Raw genomic sequence first — 22986 nt, forward strand, 5'->3', positions numbered from 1 at the left:
GTCTGGAGGCTTCCTTTGAGCATTGCTTAGGGGAATGCCCATGTCTGTTGGCCTGGTGACACCCAAAACATCCAGAGTGTAAAGACACAATTATTGCCTGCCATTCCAGTTCTACAAGGATCAAGCCATTAGCCACTACAGTGGCCCATGACAGTGCACCCTCCAGGAAATTCAGGATGGGAAAAAAAGCAGGAAACATTCTGTGCTTTGGATATACAGCCCCTTGAATAGTTAAGATGCCTATCTAGGGACTTCCCTGGTGGTCCAGTGGTTAAGAATCTGCCTTGCAATGCAGGGGATGTGGGTTTGATGCCTAATCAGGGAACTAAGATCCCACATGCTGTGGAACAACTAAGCCCTCGGGCCACAATTACTGAGCCTAGATGCTTGAGTCCTTGTGCCACAACTAGAGAGTCTGTGTACCCTAAGGAAAGACTCCGCATGACACAACTAAGACCCAAAGCAGCCAAAAAAATTTTTAAGATGCACATATAAAGAAAATTTTCAAATGACCCCAAACTCTTGCATCTTTTCTTTCACAGAAAAACATTAAAATCATTAATTTGATATGTCTGTTCTTCATCATTGGCAGTAATCTTTTGAAGCTTGACTACTTGTTTTTCCCAGCGAGAAAGTTCATATATAACCTGGCTCATCCCTTACCTCTTCAAGCGGTTTCTCAGTGCTATTTGAGAGACTGTCTCTATGGTTGTGATCCTCGGTAAGGTTTTGGCATACAACTTAACTCACAACTTTCACATTGTGCATTTTTCTTTCAAGTCAACAAGGCTCTGTATAAGTAACAAGATTGGAACTTGCTTTGGCAGGAATTGGAGTCAGACAGACACGGGTTCCAGTCCTGGCTTTACCGCCAACTGGCTTCAGGCCCTGGAGCTTAACCTCCTAGCTGTACTTTCTCAGTGAAAATGGGACTGAATGATTTTTAGGTCCAAGGGTTGGAGGGAGGGACCAGTGAGATTAAGTTTCTAAAGCTCTTTAGAAAAAAGCCCCATCTATGCAAATGTGAGGTGCTATAATCACTGTTGTAAAACATTGTGTAGGAGGTTGATCCTTCCAGGGGTGGAGAACGGGGTGTAGGACCAGTGTGTTTGATTCAGCAAATATACCAGGAGGACGTGCTCTGAGCAAGTTCCCTGTGAGGCACCAGTAGGGTCACAGAAAATTCCAGACCCTCAGCTGAAAAACTTGCCCCTTATTGATTTTATCCGTATCTCGTTAACTTCAGGTGAGGATGTGAGATGTCTGTCAGAAAAGTTTGAGGAGATGTAATATCAAAACCAATGAACTCTCATTTGTTTATTTAACAAATATACATTGGGTGGTACCTGAGGTACCAGGCACTAGGAATACAGGACGTGTGCGTCCAGGTCCTGTATTATTTACTTTCCGTCACCAAGTAAAAGAAGAAAAACAAAAAAGGAGGAGAGGAATAAGGAAAACTTTCAGGAGCTGGCTGAAGACATAAAATCATTGAACAAAAGCCGGGGGTGGGGGGAAGGGACTGTGCAACTTTATGTCTCATTCATGGGCAAAACACATTTTTATTGGTTTCAAGAGGATTTCCTGATGGAAGAAGTATTTCAATAAGGGGTCTTCCGGCAACAGAATGAATGATTTTCTTAATAGCATTGTTTTCTTTTTTTTTTCCCCCCAAATTTTACAATGAGATGATGGGGAAATTTTCAAAGATAGAAAAGTTGAAAGAATGGGAACTCTCATATATTCACCTTCTAGTTTATTCACAGTTAATATTTCACTATGTTACTGCAGTTTTTTGTTTGTTTTTTAAGAGTAAGTTTCTGTTAGGGCTGTTTCAAGGATCATCTCTTCCTCAGGATGTCATAACCGCATTTTCCCTAGGACAGAGGATGGGTTAGGGGTGTGGCAGGAAGAGGGGGATTTTAGCTTGGAAATGTAGTTCTCTGGGAACCAGACTGGATGGGGGTGGGGGGACTAGAAAAATAAAAAAAGCTCCCAGCACCCAGTTCCGCTGCCCTCGCGCTTACTGTGTGGTCTCTACCAGTTAGCCCGAGGACCAGAGTCTCGTGGCAGCTCTTGGCTGGAAGGTCTAAAGGATCATCTTTCTCCTGCTCCAGACCTGCCTTCCTTCTGCAAAGGGTAGAGAAAGGCAGCGATGGCGGCCCAGGAGTCCACCCGGAGGCACAGGAAAACAACTGGGAATCCCTAGAACAGCTAAACCGAGGGAACCGTGAATCCTGCAGATTGGCACCTGCCCCTCCGAGTCGAGACGGTCCTTCGAGTGCCGCAGCCTGGGCGCCCGGGAGGGAGCAGCCGGCGGGTCGAGGGGGGATGCCGTCCTGCGGCAGCTGCAGGGCTCTGCGCCGCCCACTTTCCCCGCGACTCAGGGCCGCTGTCCCGGGCGAGTGGGCTCGGGGAGGGACCAGCCTCGGCGCTCCGCCCCCGGCCTGCCCCGACCCGACTCGGCGCGCCCGGGCGCGCACCCTTTGCATAAAGCCCTCCTCCTCGGCCAAGGTAGAGGAAGTTGGGCTCCCGCCTGGATGGGAGGCGGGAGGGAACCCAGCTCCGGTTGTTTTCCGTCAGCGGGAGTGAGTGGCGGGCGCAGGGGGCGGGGTGCGCCCTCCCACCAGGGGCCGGGCGCTCTGGAGAGAGTGGTGCTTGGAGCCCGGCGCAGCTCCTGGCCCCTGACATCGGGCTCACCCCAAGCATCCTTCCTGGGGGCTGCGGAAAGTGGAGCTACTCTGTCGTTCCGAGGACTTGGGAGAAGTACTGGGTACCCCTGGGGGGCGCACATCCAGCCAAGCCGGAGCTTGCGTTTCCCGAAGGGCCCCTGCCCGCATCTGGGGCGAGATGGCCGCGGGCGTCCGGGCGTCAGAGTCCTGGGTTCTCGTCTGCTTCGGAGCGCTACTGGCCCGCTGGGTCGCCGCAGGTAAGGGGCAACGATCTGGAGGCAAAAAGTTGATGCGAGGCAACGGTGGGGAGGGGAGAGCCGGGGACGGAATCCCTCCGACTCGAGGGATCCAGTCGTGGCCGAGGCCTCGAAGTCGCCCTGGGAGGGTCTTGACTTTCCTGCTCGCAGCTCAGCTTTTTGCAGGAAAGAATTTTACCGAGCGCTTGATAAAGGGCAAGACATCCCTACCCTCTTAGAGTGGGCAGCAGGCGAGGCTGCAAAGGGCCTGCGGAGGTGAAAATTGGGGAAACTGAAGATGGAAACATTGAAGAGGTGTAACATGTTTAATTTTATTCTGTTTTTTTTTTTAAATGGCCTATGTAAATTCGCGGTTTGGTTTTACGTGCTGCGCTGGTTCTCAAACTCGAGGCTCCTTCAGTTTCCTCTCCTCCCTCTGCCCAAGGTTGAACTCGCCTTGCACCTGTAACCTGTGGTTTCCCTACACACTCCCGCAAGCCGACCGGTGTGGACTATGGCAAAATTGTGCTTTTCTCCTTTACTTAAACGAAAAAACTTTTATTTTGAAATAATTTCAAATTTACAGGAAACTTCCCCTACACTTGACATTGCCTCTTACTCTTGATATGATTGGCGAAGTCTTAACTTGCTCCATCTGTGATCTGCCTTGGAGCAATAAAGAACAGAGGGTTGCTTACAAAAACATTTTGTTGTTGCTGTTGTCTTGCCGCTAAATCCTGTCTGACTCTTTTGTGACCCCATAGACTGTAACTTGCCATGCTCTTCTGTCCATGGGGTTTCCCAGGCAAGAATACTGGATTGGGTTGCCATTTCCTTCTCCAGGGGATCTCCCTGACGGAGGGATCAAACCCATGCCTCCTGTATTGGCTAGCAGGTTCTTTACTACTGAGCCACCAGGGAAGCCCTTACAAAAACATACAGAATTTTTAAAAGATTGAAAAAATAATTTTGAACTTAATTCACCAGCAAATGCATGTCTTTTGCATTCAGGGTAGTGTGACAAGCAGTGAGAGGACCTGAGGTGAGGGAAAGGAGATGGAGTTTGCCAGAATACTTAAGAGTCCTATTTTCAGGAATCACCCAGTCCAGTGTGGTCTGCTGATCTCTTGTAGGTGCCTAGAGGAATTGCCCCCTGTGAGCTTCCTAGCAGCAAGTGCCAAAAGTTCCTAATTGGGAGGCTCTCACAAGTTTTTATTTTGCTTTCTTTTTAGCAATTATTTAAAAACAATAAAATTCCTCATAAGCTAGATTTCTAGTTTAGGTGGGAAAATTGAGGATCTTGCCGCGCAGGGCCTGCTTTCCCAAGTGGAACTGAGTTGTGGTCACCTGTTTTCATCTAGGATAGGCGACTTCAAATTTGTTCCCCGCTCCTGGCTGTAGTATTAATGCTAATGCTTCCCCCTGGCCCACTGAAGTCATAGACATGACTGGGCTGGCACCTCCAGTCATATGGAGGGGTGGTCCCTGTGCTTTGGGGAGGAGAAGTGGATATACCGTCTCCAGTCGGCTGACCCTCAAAGGTGATTGTGTATTCCCTACTTCCCAACTGTCTGCAGTGTTTACTGTACTGGGAATATCAAGGGTCTGGGGACATCAGAACCCTGGGTTGAAATCATGATTGTGGAATGAACTGGCTGTAGCTCTCCACACAAAGATGTTTCCTCCATTGCCATGCCCAGTTATTTTGACTCCCAGGTCAAGTTCACCTTTGTGTACAGTGCCAGAGGGCTTTCCTTGCTTGATGTATTTTTGTTCTTTGTTTTTCAAGCTGGGAGTTGTTTTGGGAGAGAAAACCATCTTTCTCCTGTCACTTAACTCCAGACAGTGTTCAAGGCCCAACCTCAGGTTGTAAACCTAGGGTCATTCTTGAGAAAAGAATAGGAAAAAAAAAATAACTGTTTGATATAGTCCCAACTCTGTAAATGTTAATATGATGGCAGCTTTGGAAAAGGGTTATTTATATTGTTTCTTCCTTTGGTCCGTATTCTTTTTTTGATTGTATATAACTGTTAGTTTCTACAGTACAACATTGTGAATCAGCTATATATACACACACACACACACACACACACACACATATATCCCTTCCTCTTGAGCCTCCCTACCACCCTTACCATCCCACCCCTCCAGTCCATATTCCAAATTTAAGCTTGGGGGACTTTCAAGGGCCCTCCGGATACCTTATGGACCACTTCTAGTAACACAGAATGTCTCACTCTTCTGGCTGGGAGACCGAGTAAATTCCTGTGACCTGGCACCTTGAAGACCTGAATGACAGTCCCAGCTCTTCCAGTGGCTTTTGTGGGAGCTTAAGGAAATCACTTAAGCTTTCTGGACTTAAGTTTTCTCAGCTGTAACATGCGGAGGTTTAGGATGATTAAGCATGGAACCAGTGCACCCTCAAGGACCACCCATTCCTTCTCCCTGTCAGACGTCACTAGTTGATGACTGTGTTCTTCCCTACGGAACCCTGACTCAGCCTGTCCTGAACTCAGCCCTCAGGACTGAGAGATCTCTAAGGTCACCTTCAGTGTCAGTATTTAAAAAGAACAGAGTGAGCTAAGCCAGAAGTGAAATGCCTTAAAATGGTGTAGTTTGTGGTTATGTCATTCTAGTCCTTGGAGGAAAAGACAGTGTTAGCTCAAGTTCCAAGACTAAAGTTTCACTGGGGCTTTTCCAAGGCTTTTTTTTTCTTCCTTTGCCAAGGAGCCTGGGAAGGGCAGGTCTTCAGGTCTCACAAACACATTGTTGCATCTGTAATTCTGGTTTTTTTCTCCTCAGTGGGGATTGCCACTGAGAACTTGGGTTCCCAGGCCTAACTATTTAAAAATAATTCTCACTTATTTTTTAAAGTGATTGTTTAGAAGTGTTTCTTGCTATTTTGGAATCTCCAGCATTAGGTCACATTTTCTGCCTTCCAACAAGTGATTAGAATTTATTTATTTATTTATTTCATTTTACCCTGGCTTCAGGGAATGATATAGCCACAGTGGGAGAGTGTGGGAACATGCTGTAGCTTCAGCTGTCTCGTGATTTTTCAGAGGTAGCCCCTTCCAACCAGATAAAAGCCCAAATACAGATAACGGTTACTCTTTGTTTTATAAAAGAGAATGAGTTCCAAAGGCAGGTAACAATTTTTTTTTACAACAACCTAATTGAGATATAATTTACTTACATACTATATACTTTACCCTTTTAACTGTACAATTCAGTGGTGGTTAGTATATTCACAAGATTGTGCAGCCATCACCATTAGTTCCAGAACATTTTCATCGCAAAAAGATGCCCTCTACTTAAGTATTAAGTCTCTCCTGGGCTTCCTCGGTGGCTTAGTGGTAAAGAATCTGCCAAGAAGTGCAGGAGACACAGGTTTGATCCATGATCTGAGAAGATCGTACATACCATGGAGCAACTAAGCCTGTGTACCACAACTATTGAGCCTGTGCAGTAGAGCCCAGGAACCACAGCTACTGAAGCCCGTGCACCTAGAGCCCGTGCTCTGCAACAAGAGAAGCCACCGCAATGAGAAGATCAGTCACTGCAGCGAGAGAGCAGCCTCTGCTCGCGCAGCTAGTTCAGTTCAGTTCAGTCGCTCAGTCGTGTCCGACTCTTGGCGACCCCATGAATCGCAGCACACCGGGCCTCCCTGTCCATCACCAACTCCTGGAGAATACTCAGACTCACGTCCATCGAGTCAGTGATGCCATCCAGCCATCTCATCCTCCGTCGCCCCCTTCTCCTCCTGTCCCCAATCCCTCCCAGCATCAGAGTCTTTTCCAATGAGTCAACTCTTCCCATGAGGTGTCCAAAGTACTGGAGTTTCAGCTTCAGCATCATTCCCTCCAAAGAAATCCCAGGGCTGATCTCCTTCAGAATGGACTGGTTGGATCTCCTTGCAGTCCAAGGGACTCTCAAGAGTCTTCTCCAACACCACAGTTCAAAAGCATCAGTTCTTCGGTGCTCAGCTTTCTTCACTGTGCAACCCTCACATCCATACATACATGACCACTGAAAAAACCATAGCCTTGACTAGACGTACCTTTGTTGGCAAAGTAATGTCTCTGCTTTTCAATATCCTATATAGGTTGGTCATAACTTTTCTTCCAAGGAGTAAGAGTCTTTTCATTTCATGGCTGCAATCACCATCTGCAGTGATTTTGGAGCCCCAAAAAATAAAGTCTGACACTGTTTCCACTGTTTCCCCATCTATTTCCTATGAAGTGATGGGACCAGATGCCATGATCTTAGTTTTCTGAATGTTGAGCTTTAAAGCCAACTTTTTCACTCTCCTCTTTCACTTTCATCAAGAGGCTTTTTTTTTTTATGAAACTTTCAGTGTTTTATTCGTTTTCATAATTTTACAGTATTAGTAAAAAAGAAATGGCCATTGCAAATAAGTATAAAATGGAAGTTGATGAAAAAATAACCCCAAGTCTTCCTTGACTCACACCTTCCCACCAAAAAACTAGCTAGTGTATGGCAAATATCCTTTTCACACATTATCTTTAGGCATATATTCACTTTGTAGTGGTGGATGGTTTAGTCGCTAAGTTGTGTCTGACTCTTGTGACCCCACGGACTATAGCCTGCCAGGCTCCTCTGTACATGGTGTTTTCCAGGCAAGATTACTGGAGTGGGTTGCTATTTCCTTCTCCCATCAAGAGGCTCTTTAGCTCCTCTTCATTTTCTGCCATAAGGGTGGTGTCATCTGCATATCTGAGGTTATTGATATTTCTCCTGGCAATCTTGATTCCAGCTTGTGCTTCTTCCAGTCGAGCGTTTCTCCTGATATACTCTGCATAGAAGTTAAATAAGCAGGGTGACAATATACAGCCTTGACATTCTCCTTTTCCTATTTGGGACCAGTCTGTTGTTCCATGTCCAGTTCTTAACTGTTGCTTCCTGATCTGCATAGAGGTTTCTCAAGAGGCAGGTCAGGTGCTCTGTATTCCCATCTCTTTCAGAATTTCCCACAGTTTATTGTGATCCACACAGTCCAAGGCTTTGGCATAGTCAATAAAGCAGAAATAGATGTTTTTCTGGAACTCTGTTGCTTTTTTGATGATCCAGCAGATGTTGTTGATCTCTGGTTCCTCTGCCTTTTCTAAACCAGCTTGAACATCTGGAATTTCACTGTTCACATATTTCTGAAGCCTGGCTTGAGAATTTTGAGCTTGGAGAACTTTACTAGCATGTGAGATGAGTGCAGTTGTGCAGTAGTTTAAGCATTCTTTGGCATCACCGCAACTAAAGAAGGCCCAAATGCAACAATGAAGACCCAGCCAAAAATAAATAAAATTTTTAATAAGTCACGCCCCACTATGTTCCTCTGCCCCCAGACAAGCCACTTCTCCAGCCCTAGACAACAGCTAATCCACTTTCTATCTCCATAGATTTACTTATTTGGACATCTCTGTAGGTCTACCTATTTGGACATCTCATATAATTGGAATCACAAAATATGTTGTCTTTTATGACTGCCTTCTTTCACGTAACACAGTGTTTTCAAGATTCATCCATGCTATAGCTTTGGCCTTTTTTATGGCCGAGTAATATTCCCATTATATGGATATACCACATTTTATTCATTCATCAGTTGATGGGCATTCAGGCTGTTACCACCTTTTGGCTATTATGAATAATGTGAGCATGCATGTGCAAGTTTTTGTGTGGACAAGTTTTCATTTTTCTTGATTATACACCTAGGGCTAGACTTGCTAAGGTAGAGTCTTATGGTAGCTTTACCTTGCGAGGAAATATCAAACTGTTTTCCAATGTAGCAGCACCATTTAAAAATCCTGCTAACAATGTATAAGGGTTCCAGTTTCTCTACATCTTTGCCAACACTTGTTATTGTCTTTCATTTTAGCCATCCTAGCAAGTGTGACGGAGAAGGCAATGGCAACCCACTCCAGTACTCTTGCCTGGAAAATCCCATGGGTGGAGGAGCCTGGTAGGCTGCACTCCATGGGGTCACTAAGAGTCGGGCACGACTGAGCAACTTCACTTTCACTTTTCAATTTCATGCATTGGAGAAGGAAATGGCAACCCACTCCAGTGTTCTTACCTGGAGAATCCCAGGGACGGGGGAGCCTGGTGGGCTGCCATCTATGGGGTTGCACAGAGTCAGACACGACTGAAACGACTTAGCAGCAGCAGCAAGTGTGAAGGAGCCTGGTGGGCTGCAGTCCATGGGGTCGCTAAGAGTCGGGCACGACTGAGCAACTTCACTTTCACTTTTCACTTTCAAGCACTGGAGAAGGAAATGGCAACCCATTTCAGTGTTCTTGCCTGGAGAATCCCAGGGGGAGCCTGGTGGGCTGCTGTCTATGGGGTCGCACAGAGTCGGACACAACTGAAGTGACTTAGCAGCAGCAGCAGCAAGTGTGAAGTGTTAGGTATCTTATTATAGTTTTGATTTGCATTTTCCCTAGTGGCTAATGTTGAGCTTTTCATGTGCTTATTGGCCTTTTATCTATCTTTTGGAGAAATGTCAATTTAAATCTTTTACTCATTTTATACTGTCTTATTGTTGAGCTTTGAGAGTTTTGTATATATATATTCCACATACAGATCTCTTCTCAGATGTGATTTGTAAATATTTTCTCTCAACTTGTGGGTCTTCTTTTCACTTTATTTTTTTGTATCCAAAATGTGTTTATTGGGATGGTTTCCCATTCATCTTGTTTCAGGGTGCTTTTTAAAAAATATTTATTTACTTATTTATTGGCTGTGCTGGTGTGGGCTTTCTCTAGTTGCAGTGCACAGGCTTCTTATTGTAGTGTCTTCTCTTACTATGACGCACAGGCTCTTGGGTGCCTGCAGGCTTAACCCAAAGTCACAAAGATACATTCTTTTTTTTTTTTTTCTAAGTAATTTATAGTTTTCTATGGTCTATTTTGAGTTCCTTATTTTTTTGACATCTCTGCCTGGCTTGCAGAATCTTAGTTCCCCAACCAGGGATTGAACCCAGGCCACAGCAGTAAAAGTGCTGTGTCCTAACCACTGGACTGCCAGGGAACTCCTGATTTTGAGTTAATTTTTATGTGTGATGTAAGGTAAGGGGTCCAACTTCATTCTTTTGTGTGTGGACAGCCAATTGTTCCAATACCACTGTTGAGGGCAGTTTATTTTGTAATGAAATACCATCTTTCACAAAACCCCAGAATATTCACATACTTTGAAAACTTCCAATGTGGTGGAAAAAGCACTGAATGGAGCAAGAAATCTAGACTCTGGTCGCATACTGCTACCTTCTCATTGTAGGACTTCAGGCCAGCCCGCTTCCCTTCTTTGCATCACAGTTTTCTCATCTATTGAATGTGACAACATGAGTAAGACTGGTTCTGCCCGTTATTCCTGCGCCTGTGACCTCTTTGTATGTGGGTGCTGATTGTGGAGGGGGCTGAAATATTAGGACATTTCTCAGCAAAATGGGCTGCATTCGCTTCTTGTTACCTGGTGGCAGTCTTAATGCCAAGTCAGTTACCTGAACATTTGTCAGTCTTGAATGAGCATCAGGGTCACCTGGAGGGCTTGTGAAAATGTAGAGTGCTACCTCCCACCCCACCCCTGGGTTCTGATTTAGATGTTCTGGGTGGGACTTGATAATCTGAATTTCTGACAGTGCTGCTGCTGATCTGCACTTTTCATTCTGCCTGGGAACACCAGCTTCATCCCTACCTAGCTAGTGCTTTCCTGACCATCAGATCTCAGTGTGGCTTCCTAGAGGAAGCCTTCCCTGTCAAAAACCACAGCTAGACTTAAGAGCCCCTTCTCCAAGCTCCTATCATGCTATTTATCACACTGCATCCTAATTGCCAGTTTATTGTCTGGTGGTTTTTGTTGTTGTTGTTGTTATTGTTGTTTTTGCCATGCTGCATGGCATATGGGATCCTAGTTGCCTGACCAGGGATCGAACCCATTCCCCCTGCAGTGGAAGCGTGGAGTTTTAACTGCTGGACTGCCAGGGGAGTCCCTATTGCCTATTTTCTCCACTAGACTGTGAGATCCTGCAGGTTTCTATTTTGCCTGTCATTGGCTCCCCAGTGCCTAGCTCAAAGCATGCCCCAAAGTCCCCACTCTGAGCCCATTCCTGCATGGAGCTGCTGAGTAGTGTTGCATTGTACCTGAGGTGGAGAGAGACAGAGAGCAGCAGGAAAGAGGAAGCAAAGCCAGAGCCCTCTTCCTTCCACCGTTCTGGATTTCTAGGCAAGTAAATCCACTCAGATTCTGTATCAGTTATTTATTACCATAATAATCTGTGTGACAAAGCATCACAAAATGGCAATGAGTGCTTATTTCTGAAGGGCCTGGGAGTATTGGGCAGTTGGCCCTGCTGATCTTGCCTGGGCTCACTCATGTGTCTGGGCATCAGGTGAGTGGCCATAGCTGAGGATTGAGGCAGCTGGGGTCCCCACCATATATTTTTCACCCTCCCCTGCTACCTAGCCCAGGCACATCCTTCTCAAGGTGGTAGCAGAAGATGAGAGTGAGCAAGCCCAATCACACCAGTGCTTTTTAAGCCTCTGCTTGCAACACATTTGTTAACACCCCAATGATCAGAGTAAGTCGCATGGTGCTACCAGAGTCAAGAGTAGGAGGGCATTGTGGAGTGACGTTGTGAAGGGCATAGACAGTGGAGAAGGGGTTTATTAGGACTGTTTGCAGTTGAGATCCACCACAAATTCATTACTGTCAATTACTGGCCAATAATCCCAACAGGGTTGGGCTCAGTGTATTATTGTATCTCAAAAATACATGCCTGTTTTGTTTTTGTTTTTTAAATCTTAATGCAGGGAAACGGCAAGAAAAGGAGATTGTCTAGGATCAAGAAAGATAGTAACAGCCTGACCTTTCCTTGCACAGGATTGGAGGCTGTCATCATTGGAGAAATTCACGAAAACATCACCCTGCACTGTGGCAACATCTCGGGACCGAGGGGCCTTGTGACCTGGTGCCGCAATGACTCGGAGTCAGTCTTCCTCTTGTCCTCCAATTCCAGCCTCCCACCAGCCCAGTCGCGCTTCTCTCTGGTGAATGCCAGCTCCCTGCACATTGAGGCGCTGAACCTGCAGGATGAGGGCAACTACACCTGCTCTGAGGTCCTGAACAAGACTGAGACACGGAGGTTCCAAGTGTGGCTGCAGGTGGCCAGTAAGTGGTGGGTGGGGATTGCAACTGGTGGGGAGGGGCTCAGAGCCTTGGACCTGAGGAGGCCTTTGGAGACAGTAGCCTGGGTTTCATTCTGGGCACTCCCACGTGCAAGCTGAGTGATCTCTCACATCTGTCATTTCCTCATCTGTATAATGGGGATAATAGGAATTCTTGCCTCATAGAATTGCTGTGAGGAATAAATGCCAGTATATCTACGTATATACTCCAATACTTGGGCCACCTGATGTGAAGAACTGACTCATTTGAAAAGACCCTGATGCTGGGAAAGATTGAAGGAGGGAGGAGAAGGGGATGACAGAGGATGAGATGGTTGGATGGCATCGCCGACACAATGGACATGAGTTTGAGTAAACTCCAGGAGTTGGTGATGGACCGGGAGGCCTGGTGTGCTGCAGTCCATGGGGTTGCAAAGAGTCAGTCACAACTGAGCCACTGAACTGAACTTAACTGATGTCTATGTAAATTGCTGTAAATGGATCCTGGCATATTATTTATTAATAGTTAGCTATTACTTTAGTTTATTAATATCATCCTTGCTATTAATCTCATTTTATTATGTAACAAAGTCAAAGTATAACATAAGCAAGTCAGACTGCCTGAGTTCCAACCCTAAGGATAGGTCATCTTGAGTAAGTAACTTAATATCGCTGAGATTCAGTTTTTCTTATTTGTTAACTGGGGAAAATGCATTGCATGCCTTACCAGATATATGCTCTTATGCTCTAGTGCTAAATACAGGGCTTAGTATGAACAACTATTACTACTGTCTTTCCTAAATCAGTATATCATGTTTGTCAATATATATGCATGGATTTAGTTGGCAAATTATAACCTGTGGGCCATTTTTAGACTGTTGTATATTTTTGTATGATCTGCAAGCAGCAATTTTTTTTACATTTTTAATGGTTGAAAAAATCAAAAGAAGAATGATACTTGTGACATGTGAAAATTATATGAAATTCAACTTTCGGTTCAAATAAGGTCTTATTTGAACATAGCAATGCTTATCCAGTCACATATTATCTCTGATTGTCTTTAGTGCTATAATCTCAGAGCTGAGTGACTGTGAAACTGATTGTATGTCCCACAGAACCTAAAATGTTTACTCTCTGGCCCCTACAGAAAAGTTTGTTGATCACTGTCTTAGAGGGACATCCACATTCTAGTTGAATGGAAATACTCATGTGGTCATTTTATTGCTCCCTGATTTTCTCATCTATAAATTAAAGAATTTAGTCATTCCTTTAGTCAATATATATTTATTGAGAGCCCGATGTCAGACACTGTTCTAGGCACTGGGCCACAGGAATGGATCGGACAGAAACTGTCCCTACCCTCACGGAACTGACATCCTACTGGGGGAAGACAGACAGTCAGCAGGTAAAAAAATGCTTCAGGCAGTATCAGAGTGACAGGTGTTGTGCAGAGAATTGAGATGGCGTGATGTGATTCTCTGAAACACTTTACATGGGTGGGTCAGAGAGGAGCTTTTGGAAGGAGTGACATTGACAGTGAATGATATGTAGGAGCCAGTCATGCAAAAGAGAGAGAGGGATCCAGGCAGAAACTGAACTGGTGCAAGACGGGTTGAACATGGTGCATGTGTAGGTGAGAAGGCAGCTGGTATGATGGGAACCCAGGAGGTGAGAAGGCAGGACCTGTGAGATATGAGAGGTAGGGCCAGACCATGTGGGGCTGGGTAGGACTAGTGTTGTGGGTTGAATTGTATCCCCAGAGAGATATGTTGATTTCCTAATCTCAGTACCTGTGAATATGACTTTATTTGGAAATAGGCTCTTTGCAATTACAATCAACCTAAGATGAGGTCATTGTGTGCTCAGTCACTTAGTGGTGTCCAACTCTTCTGTGACCCCATGGACTATAGTTCGCCAAAGCTCCTCTGTCCATGGGGTTTCCCAGGCAAGAATACTAGAGTGGGTTGTCGTGCCCTCCTCCAGGGGATCTTCCCGACTCAGGGATTGAACCTGCATCTCTTGCATTAGCAGGCAGATTCTTTACCACTGCACCACCTGAGAAGCCCAGAAGATAATGTCATTAGAGTGGGCCCTAATTAAAATTGACTGTTATCCTTATAGGAGGAAAATGCATGCAAAGACAGAGACACAGGAAGAACTCACACAGTGGCAGGCCGAGATTGGAGTAGTGCAGTTGCAAGCAAAGGAATGCCCAAGACAGATGGCCCCAAGCAGCAGCCACGAGGAAAGAGGCAAGGAAGGGTTCTCTCCTAGAGCCTTGAGAGGAATATGGCCCTTCTGACATCTGATTTCATACTTCAGGATGGTGGGAGAGTCAATTCTATTCTTTTTTTAAAATAATATTTATTTATGTATTTGGCTTCACTGAGTCTTAGTTGCGGCATACAAACTCTTTAGTTGTGGTATATGGGGTCTAGTTCCCTAACGAGGGATCAAAGCCAGTACCCTGCGTAGGCAGCATGGAGAATAGCCACTGGACCACCAAGGAAGTCCCAATTTCTGTTCTTTTAATCTGTCTAATTTGAGGTACTTTGTTAAGGCAGCCCAAGGATACTAATACAACTGGTAAAGACAATTGGGACTCTTATTCCAGGTGTAGGCCGCACCCCTGCGACTGTAAGCTAGCAAGGGTCTTGTATCATTTAAATTACACATAGAGAATGGATGTGTCTCGTCACAAAGAAAACTGGTAACATAAAAAACAAGGAAGCCAGTCAGAGGTACAAGATGTTAGTGGTCAGAGTCAGGGTGAAAATGTACAGTTCAGAGAATATTTCGGAGGGAGACTGCCAAGATTTGCTGCTGGGTTGGAAATGGAGGATGAAGGAAAGAGAGGCTTCAAGGACATGTCTAGATTTTTGGATGGTTTCTAAGGTTCCCACCAACTCTCAAGGCTTATGGAATTTGCAAACGCAATGTTTTTCGGTCTGGATAAATTGCTGAATGACCCGGAATGAATGTGGGTGTATCAAAAAATGTCACCCAATTTGGCCCAGTTTTTATTGGTTCCTGGTGGGTGCCAACAGACCTCCCTCACTCCAGCTGCCAAACAGTATCAATTCCTTTGGGACTACCCTGGCGGTCCAGTGGTTAATACTGTGCTCTCACTGCACAGGGCACAAGTTCGATCCCTGGTTGAGGAACGAAGATTCTGCATGCTGCATGATGTGACTAAAAATAATAATAATTCCTTCATATCAGTCCGTCAGTAAATGTCTTTTTTATTTTTTTAATTTTTGGCTGCACTATGAGGCGTGCAAGATCTTATTAGTTCCTTGACCAGGGCTTAAACATACACCCCCTGCAGTATAAGTGTGGCATCTAAACTACTGGACCACCAAAGAAGTCCCTAAATGTCTTTGCTTTTGACCTCAGAGGAGTAAGGTGGCATTACAACTTTGGGTTTTTATTTTATCATCACTCTCTCTGATATATGATGATTTTATCTGACACTAACTTATTAATCATTGGCTAAGTTTATTGGAGGATGGATTAGTTTCATTATTGCCCAGAGGGAGATAAATGCAAGGTCTTCTTGTGATGAAAATATTCTTTTAAAGTCATTAAACTCAAATGGTGCTTTGAGCTCTCTGAGTTACTGTGGTGTGATTTGTGTTATGGAAACTTGATTTGAAAACATATAGTGTCCCTGACTGGTGTAGGGCTTGTTCATGAAAACAGGACATAGGCTGTCTTAGTCAGTTTGGGCTGGTATAACAATAGCATAGACTGAGTAGTTTAAAGAACAAACGTTTCTTCCTCACAGTTCTGGAGGTTGGAAAGTCCAAGATCAAGGTGCTGGCAGATGCAGTGTCTAGTGAGGGCCTGCTCTCTGATTGGTAAATGAGTATCTTCTCTCCTTGGTGAACAAGGAGGGAAGAAGCAAGCTCTGGGGGCCTCCTATGAGGACACCCATCCCTTTCATGAGAGCTCTGCTCTCAGGACCTAACCCCTCCCAAAGGCCCTACCTCCAAATGCCATCACACTGGACACAGGCTTCAGCATATGAATTTGGGGGGAAACAAGCGTTCAGTCCACAACACAGATATCCTCTGGTTTCACATACACCAAAACAAACCCTCTGGAATGTCAGGCTGTGTTCCCATTTCAGAGAGACCCCAAGCTACACCATACCCCTCCAGGCACCAGGGAGCCCTTTCCTGCTCCTCAGACAGTGGCTGAAGGCGAGGCCTTGGCATCTCAGATTGGAACTCAGCCCTCATTTCTGCATGGGAGTTTCAGAAAATGGATTAGGCTTGACCCCACCATTACTTCTGTGGTGGTGTTGCTGAATGGCTGAGAGCATACTCTCTGAAGCCTAGTTACCAGGTTCAAATGCAGGACCTGCTGGCTGTTGTGTTTGTGACCTTGGGGAAGTCGCTTGAAATCCTCTACCCTTAGTTATCATTTGTGAATTAAGGAGTAATGGTACAAGCTAGGCAGAGATTCTCTGCACACATTCATGAGATACACATGTGCAGCCTTCAGCATAGAATTGGCACCAGTGTATATGCACTGGGTTCATGTTCTCTCTCTCAGCTGGTTAAGCAGGTGACAGGATTCCTGTGGGGGAAAAATGCATCTTAAATTCCCAACAATCAGTACACCTGAGCTTTTCCAACAAGATTTGCTGTGTGTCAGGGACTCTGTGGGCCCGAATTTTGCTCTTCCCATCTTACTATTGATGTGGTTGATAACTTAGTCTCTTAAGGAGAAGAGTTTGGGAACATTCTAAGATGGCCTTGGAAACTAGGGGGAGAATTCTGAGATGTGACAAATTGTTATCTGTAAGTGACTTTGGTTTTGTTTTGTTATTTAAAAAATTTTTTTCTTCCAGCTTTATTGAGGTATAATTGACATTGTGCTATCCAGCACAATGATTTTACTTATACACATCATGAAATGACCACAATAAGTTTAGTGAACATCTTTCATCTCATATAGATACAAAATTAAATAGAAAAAAAATCTTCCCTATGATGAGAAGTCTTAAGATTTACTCTCTTAACTTTCATATATAACACACAGCAGTGTTAATTATATTTATCGTCTTACACATTACAGCCCTAATACTAATTTATCGTATAACTGGAAGTTTGTACCTTTGTCCAGTTTCCCTTCCTCCCATCAGCCTACCTGTGGTAACCAGAGATCTGATCTCTTTTTCTATGAATTTGTTTGTTTTTGAACTATTGGGTTGGCCAAACTTACAGATAAATCCAAACAGACTTTTTGGCCAACCCAATATAATTGACCTACAACACTATGTTAGTTCTTGTTACACAGCACAGTGGTTTGACATTTCCATACTTTTCAAAATGATTACTGCAATAACTCTAGTTATGATCTGGCACCAGACAGAGGTATTATATAATTATTGACTGAATTCCCCACACTGTATATTTCATACCCATGACTCATTTATTTTGTAACTGAAAGTCTTAATCTCCTTCATTTATATCTTTCCTCTCCTCACTTCCCTCCCCTCTGGCAACCACCTGTTCTCTGTATCTGTGGCTCTGTTTCTGATTTTTATATGTGTTCATTTGTTCTGTTTTTTATATTCCACATATCTAAATCATACAGTATTTGTCTTTCTCAATCTGACTTATTTCACTTGACATAGTACTCTCTAGGTTTATTCATATTGTCACAAATGCAAGATTTCATTCTTTTTTATGGCTGGATAGTATTCCATTAGGCAATGGCACCCCACTCCAGTACTCTTGTCTGGAAAATCCCATGGACGGAGGAGCCTGGTAGGCTGCAGTCCATGGGGTCGCTGAGAGTTGGACACAACTCAGTAACTTCACTTTCACTTTTCACTTTCATGCATTGGAGAAGGAAATGGCAACCCACTCCAGTGTTCTTGCTTGGAGAATCCCAGGGACGGCGGAGCCTGGTGGGCTGCCATCTCTGGGGTCGCACAGAGTTGGACACGACTGAAGCAACTTAGCAGTATTCCATTGTATTATGTATATATATATATATCTGTATATATATATGTACATACATGGTATGTACAACTTTAATATACGCTATTGGAGCTGGAATTACCGCGGCTGCTGGCACCAGACTTGCCCTCCAATGGATCCTCGCGGAAGGATTTAAAGTATATATCTGTATGTATATATATGTACATACATGGTATGTACATGGTATATATACCATTTTGCTACTGCAAAATTAGTTGTACATTTTTGAGTGCTGCTCTATCACTAAAAGATTCAAGTTAGGAGATTGAAAAAAAAAATGTTTTATATCTGTGTATTTTAAAAAGAATCTGATGATGAACAAGGAGCCAGGCATCGGTTTCTTATGGGAGGAACACTGTCATGGAGGTACTGTAAGGCCACGTCAGTCCACTACATTTCTTGTTATTTAACAGATTCTGTGGTGCTGCTCCCATCCTATTCAGGTTCAGGAAGCTCATTCAGTGGCCTTGCAACATCAATCAAATCCAAGATCCTTCTATCACTCTGTACCTCACTGTCTATTCTGTTACAACTCTGATCTTGTCAGACACACAATTGTGACTGTCCCAGTGCTTGGAATGCTGTCTTCTTTTTATTCCCCAGTAATTTTTTTTGGATATGTCTTCTCAGGCAGGGGGAACAAAAGCAAAAATCAACAAATGAGACTACATAAGGCTGAAAAGTTTTGCACAATGAAAGAAACTGTCAACAAAACGGAAAGGCCAAATACTGAATGGGAGAAGACAGTTGCAAATGATAAGGGATCAATATCCAAAACATACAAAGAGCTGAAAATTACCTTGAATGTGTGAATGGACAGAAATGCTGCAGAAACACGAAGCTGGCTGTATGAGGGCTGGTAACTTTCACCCTCTTTACCACCTGGATCTCTGTTTATCTATCAGTGGGCATCTGGTGCCTCTATCTTCAAGGGAGGAAGGTTTTCTATAGGCCAGGGGTGATTCAACCTGCCTGGAATGGGTGCTGTGATGTGATTTTGTTATTTGTTTCAGGAGCAAGGGCTCTGCACTGTTCCTTATTAATTTAATGATGTGGTTGAAGAATCTAGCCATCAGGATTGGGGCTGCTGCTTCTGAGGGTACAGAAATCCCTTAGTCCAGAGCAGTTCAGAATTTCCATGGCTGTTTTTTTCCATTGCCTTACCCATCCCCTTTTGCCTCCAGACTGGGTGGGCATGATGTTAGAACTGCCGTGTGTTTACCTGCAGAAAGTCTGGGGGGCTAGCTCTTGTTGTTCGGTCACTAAGTTGTATCCGACTCTTTGCAACCCCATGGACTGTAGCATGCCAGGCTCCTCTGTCTTCCACTATCTCCCAGAGTTTGCTCAAATTCCTGTCCATTAAGTCGGTGATGCTATCAAACCATCTCATCTTCTGCCATGTCCTTCTCCTTTTGCCTTCAATCTTTCTCAGCATCCCAGTCTTTTCCAGTGAGTCAGCTCTTCACATCAGGTGGCCGAAGTATTAGATTTTCAGCTTCAACATCAGTCCTTCCAATGAGTATTCAGGATTGATTTCCTTTAGGAATGATTGGTTTGATCTCCTTGCAGTCCAAGGGACTTTCAAAAGTTTTCTCCAGCACCACAATTCAAAAGTATAGCATTCAGCCTTCTTTATGGTCCAACCCTTACATCCATACATGGCTACTGGAACAACCACAGCTTTGATTATAGGTACCTTTGTTGGCAAAATGATGTCTCTGGTTTTTAATACACTGTCTAGATTTGTCATGGGCTTCCCAGGTGGTTTCCCAGGGGATAAAGAGTTTACCTGCCAATGCAGGAGATGTGGGTTTGATCCCTGGATTGGGAAGATCCCCTTGTGAAGAAAATGGCAACCCTCTTCCATATTCTTGCTTGGGAAATCCCATGGCCAGAGGAGTCTGTTGGACTACAGTCCATGGGGTCGAAAAGGAGTTGGACATGACTTAGCGACTAAACAACAACAACAAACAACCAGGTTCGTCATGGCTTTTCTTCCAGGGAGCAAGCATCTTTTAATTTCATGGCTTTAAAATCATCTGTAGTGATTTTGGAGCTCAAGAAAATAAAATCTGTCACTGCTTCCACTTTTTCCCCTTCTATTTTTCATGAAGTGATGGGACCGGGTGCCACTATCTTAGTTTTTTAAACGCTGAGTTTCAAGCAGACTTTTTCACTCTCCTCTTTCACCCTCATCAGGAGGCTCTTTAGTTCCTCTCCACTTTCTGCCTTTAGAATGGGTAGCATGGACCTTAACACATTGCAGTAGACTTTGTGCTTCTTTCAAGAGATCATTTCTCAGCCATTGGGGAGTTGAGTGGTACACTATGCCAGCCTCTCGCTGTGTCTGTTTTTCCCAGGCCAGGCAAGTGTTGAGGGAGCATTGGAGCTGGTGGGCACATGAGCAATGAGGAAGCTGGTTTTTATCAACCTTCAGGAGCCCCTTTGGATGATTCAGTTGGGGTTTGGAGGATAGGAGTGCTTCTGTCTAGCCAGGGATGTGACTGCCATGCCAGACTTGCAGGAAAGGGAGTCTTGAGAAAGCCCCATGTTCTCTGACTAATTGGGCCCATCTGATTTGTACACGTTCTGTGATGGTGGCAGTGACACTGTGCCCTGTCACAACATAAGGTCCTAGAGAAAGGGGGTGCTGGGTGTACCGAAGAATGATTGCTGGCCTCATCAGAAGATGGAATGGCCCTTGCCCAAGATTGATTAACTCAAGTCTTGCCCAGCTCATCTGAAGCAGAGACATATGCTTATAACAGCCTCTGGGTTTTGGCCTTTTGAACAGGAACAGTGGCCAGTCGGGAGATAGGGAGTCAATGGGGTTGTTACATTTGCCTCTATATTTCATCTCTCTCTTTTTTTAATTTGGCTGCTCCACACGGTTTGTAGGATCTTAGTTCCCCAATCAGGGGTTGAACCCACACCCTCAGCAGTGAAAGCATAGTTCTGACCAGTGGACTACCAGAGAATTGAGTACTCTTTGGTAGAAGGCCTATTAATTAGAAGAATGGAATTCTTTGTTGGGGAGATAACATTTCACTTAGTTGAGGTTCAAAGTTAGTGTTTTCTCTCAAATCGATTTTGAAAGTTCATCTGTAAATACTGTCTTAGTTTGTGGGGTGTACAAAAAGAGACAGTGGACTATCATTTGCTGATGCCTGTTCTAGAATCAGTCTACAGGTGTACTATTGATAACAATGTTAGCTAACATGTATAGAATATTAGTGAAGTGAAAGTTGCTCAGTTGTGTCCAACTCTTTGCGACCCCATGGACTATACAGTCCATGGAATTCTCCAGGCCAGAATGCTGGAGTGAGTAGCCTTTCCCTTCTCCAGGGGATCTTCCCAACCCAGGGATCGAACCCATGTCTCCTGCATTGCAGACAGATTCTTAACCAGCTGAGCCACAGGAAAAGCCCATAGAATGTTAACCACATGTCAAAATACCAGGGTAAGAATTCTTCTTTCATCTCATTGGAGCCTTTGGTAACCTGGTGGCAGAAGCTACTCCTTTTCTCTTCATTTCACAGGAAGGACAGGAGACTAAGAGAAGGGAAGGACACTTGCTCGAGGTTGTCTGTCTAGAAGTGGCTGTAAGATTTACACCGAGGTGTGTCTGGGTCCAGAGTCCATGCCCATAACAATTAGGCTAAGGTGTTCATCCACAAGTCAGAACTTGACATGACCACGGCCTCTGTAAGATGCTAAACCTTTGTGACCACTCTGTATTTTATTTGTTTGTTTGCTGTTTTATTTTTGTTTCCTCCCCATCTGTCTCTTGGAGTGATTGCCACCATCATCTTGCAAGCAGAAGTGGCTGGTGGTTTCTGTTTAGGAATAGCAGCAGGGTGGAGAGAAAGGTAGGAGGGATGGAAATGGGTGCCGCCTTCTTCACAGTCAGAGTAGGGGAAGAACCCCAAGGGTTTAAGAAGATGGCATCAGCTTTTTTTGGTGGAGCATTTAGAACACACACATTTATTAAGTTCATCTTATATGGGTGGCATCAGCTTTAATTAAGAAAGCAGACTCAGGGCTTCCCTTGAGGCCCAGTGATTAAGGCTCTATGCTTCCAATGCAGAGGGCACAGGTTTGATCTCTGGTCAAGGAACTAAGATCCCACAAACCAAGTGGTGTGGCCAAAAAATAAATAAGCAAATAAAACTGAGGATAAATTGACTCCTAAGCCCTAGGTTGGGAATGAGGAGTCCTACATTCTAGAACTATTAAAAAAAAAAATTTAAAAAAAAAAGCAGACTCAACCCAAGGGTTTATAGATGAACTGTAACTTTTGAACACTCAATTCAGAAAACCCTTCAGTTTCCCTCATTTAATTTTTTTTAACCCTTTCATCTGCTTCATTCTCATCCATTCCTTGTATCCAACACTATTTTTTTTTTTTTTCCTGAGGATTGTGCTGGTCAAAAGCCCTTCCCAGTCAGTTTCTGGGAGTCTGCACTGTTCATGACAGGCTTTTGTGACCCTCCAGACCACAGTTTGGTAGACCCAGGCTGCCCAGTCTACCACAATACTTCTGCTGGTCCAGACGTGGCTACTAATACCACAGAGATACCCTGTGCTGCACCGGGTGCGCACCAACTATGGGCACTCCCTAGGACCTGCCGGTCCACATACTTACCCAGCTAGTTGCCAACATTCAGTGGGAGATTTTGAGCACCTCCCAAACCACAGTATAACTTTTCCTCTGTGGGAAGTGACATGATTCCAGCAAATCATTGCAACTATTAGAAGCCAGCTCCAACTAGAAATGGATATTGTCAAGAATAGTTTTCTCAGAAACAATTCTATAGTTACACAGTGGCCCCCAAATAGGTGAAGTAGCTTCTGTACTTTAAGGGGCTCTGGGAAGGCTGTTTCCTCCCTCTAATAATGTATCCTCCTG

General features: G+C 44.5%; 1 protein-coding gene and 1 non-coding gene across 2 annotated transcripts in view; one reads left to right on the top strand and one right to left on the bottom strand.

Annotated features, from left to right (window-relative positions):
* Nucleotides 1-2519: 2519 nt before the first annotated feature.
* The window catches only part of VSIG10 (V-set and immunoglobulin domain containing 10), a 40261-nt gene continuing 19794 nt past the window's right edge, over nucleotides 2520-22986 (top strand). Inside the window, exons 1-2 of the mRNA XM_027956536.2 lie at nucleotides 2520-2929; nucleotides 11798-12085. Of these exons, the coding sequence (XP_027812337.2) occupies nucleotides 2851-2929; nucleotides 11798-12085 (367 nt within the window). The 5' untranslated portion in view covers nucleotides 2520-2850. The remainder of the gene's footprint in view (nucleotides 2930-11797; nucleotides 12086-22986) is intronic.
* TRNAK-UUU (transfer RNA lysine (anticodon UUU)) lies at nucleotides 9878-9949 on the bottom strand. Its single transcript has one exon. It is a non-coding gene; the product is annotated as a tRNA-Lys (tRNA).

The sequence above is a fragment of the Ovis aries genome, chromosome 17, assembly GCF_016772045.2.
Source record: "Ovis aries strain OAR_USU_Benz2616 breed Rambouillet chromosome 17, ARS-UI_Ramb_v3.0, whole genome shotgun sequence".
Taxonomy (NCBI): Eukaryota; Metazoa; Chordata; class Mammalia; order Artiodactyla; family Bovidae; genus Ovis; species Ovis aries.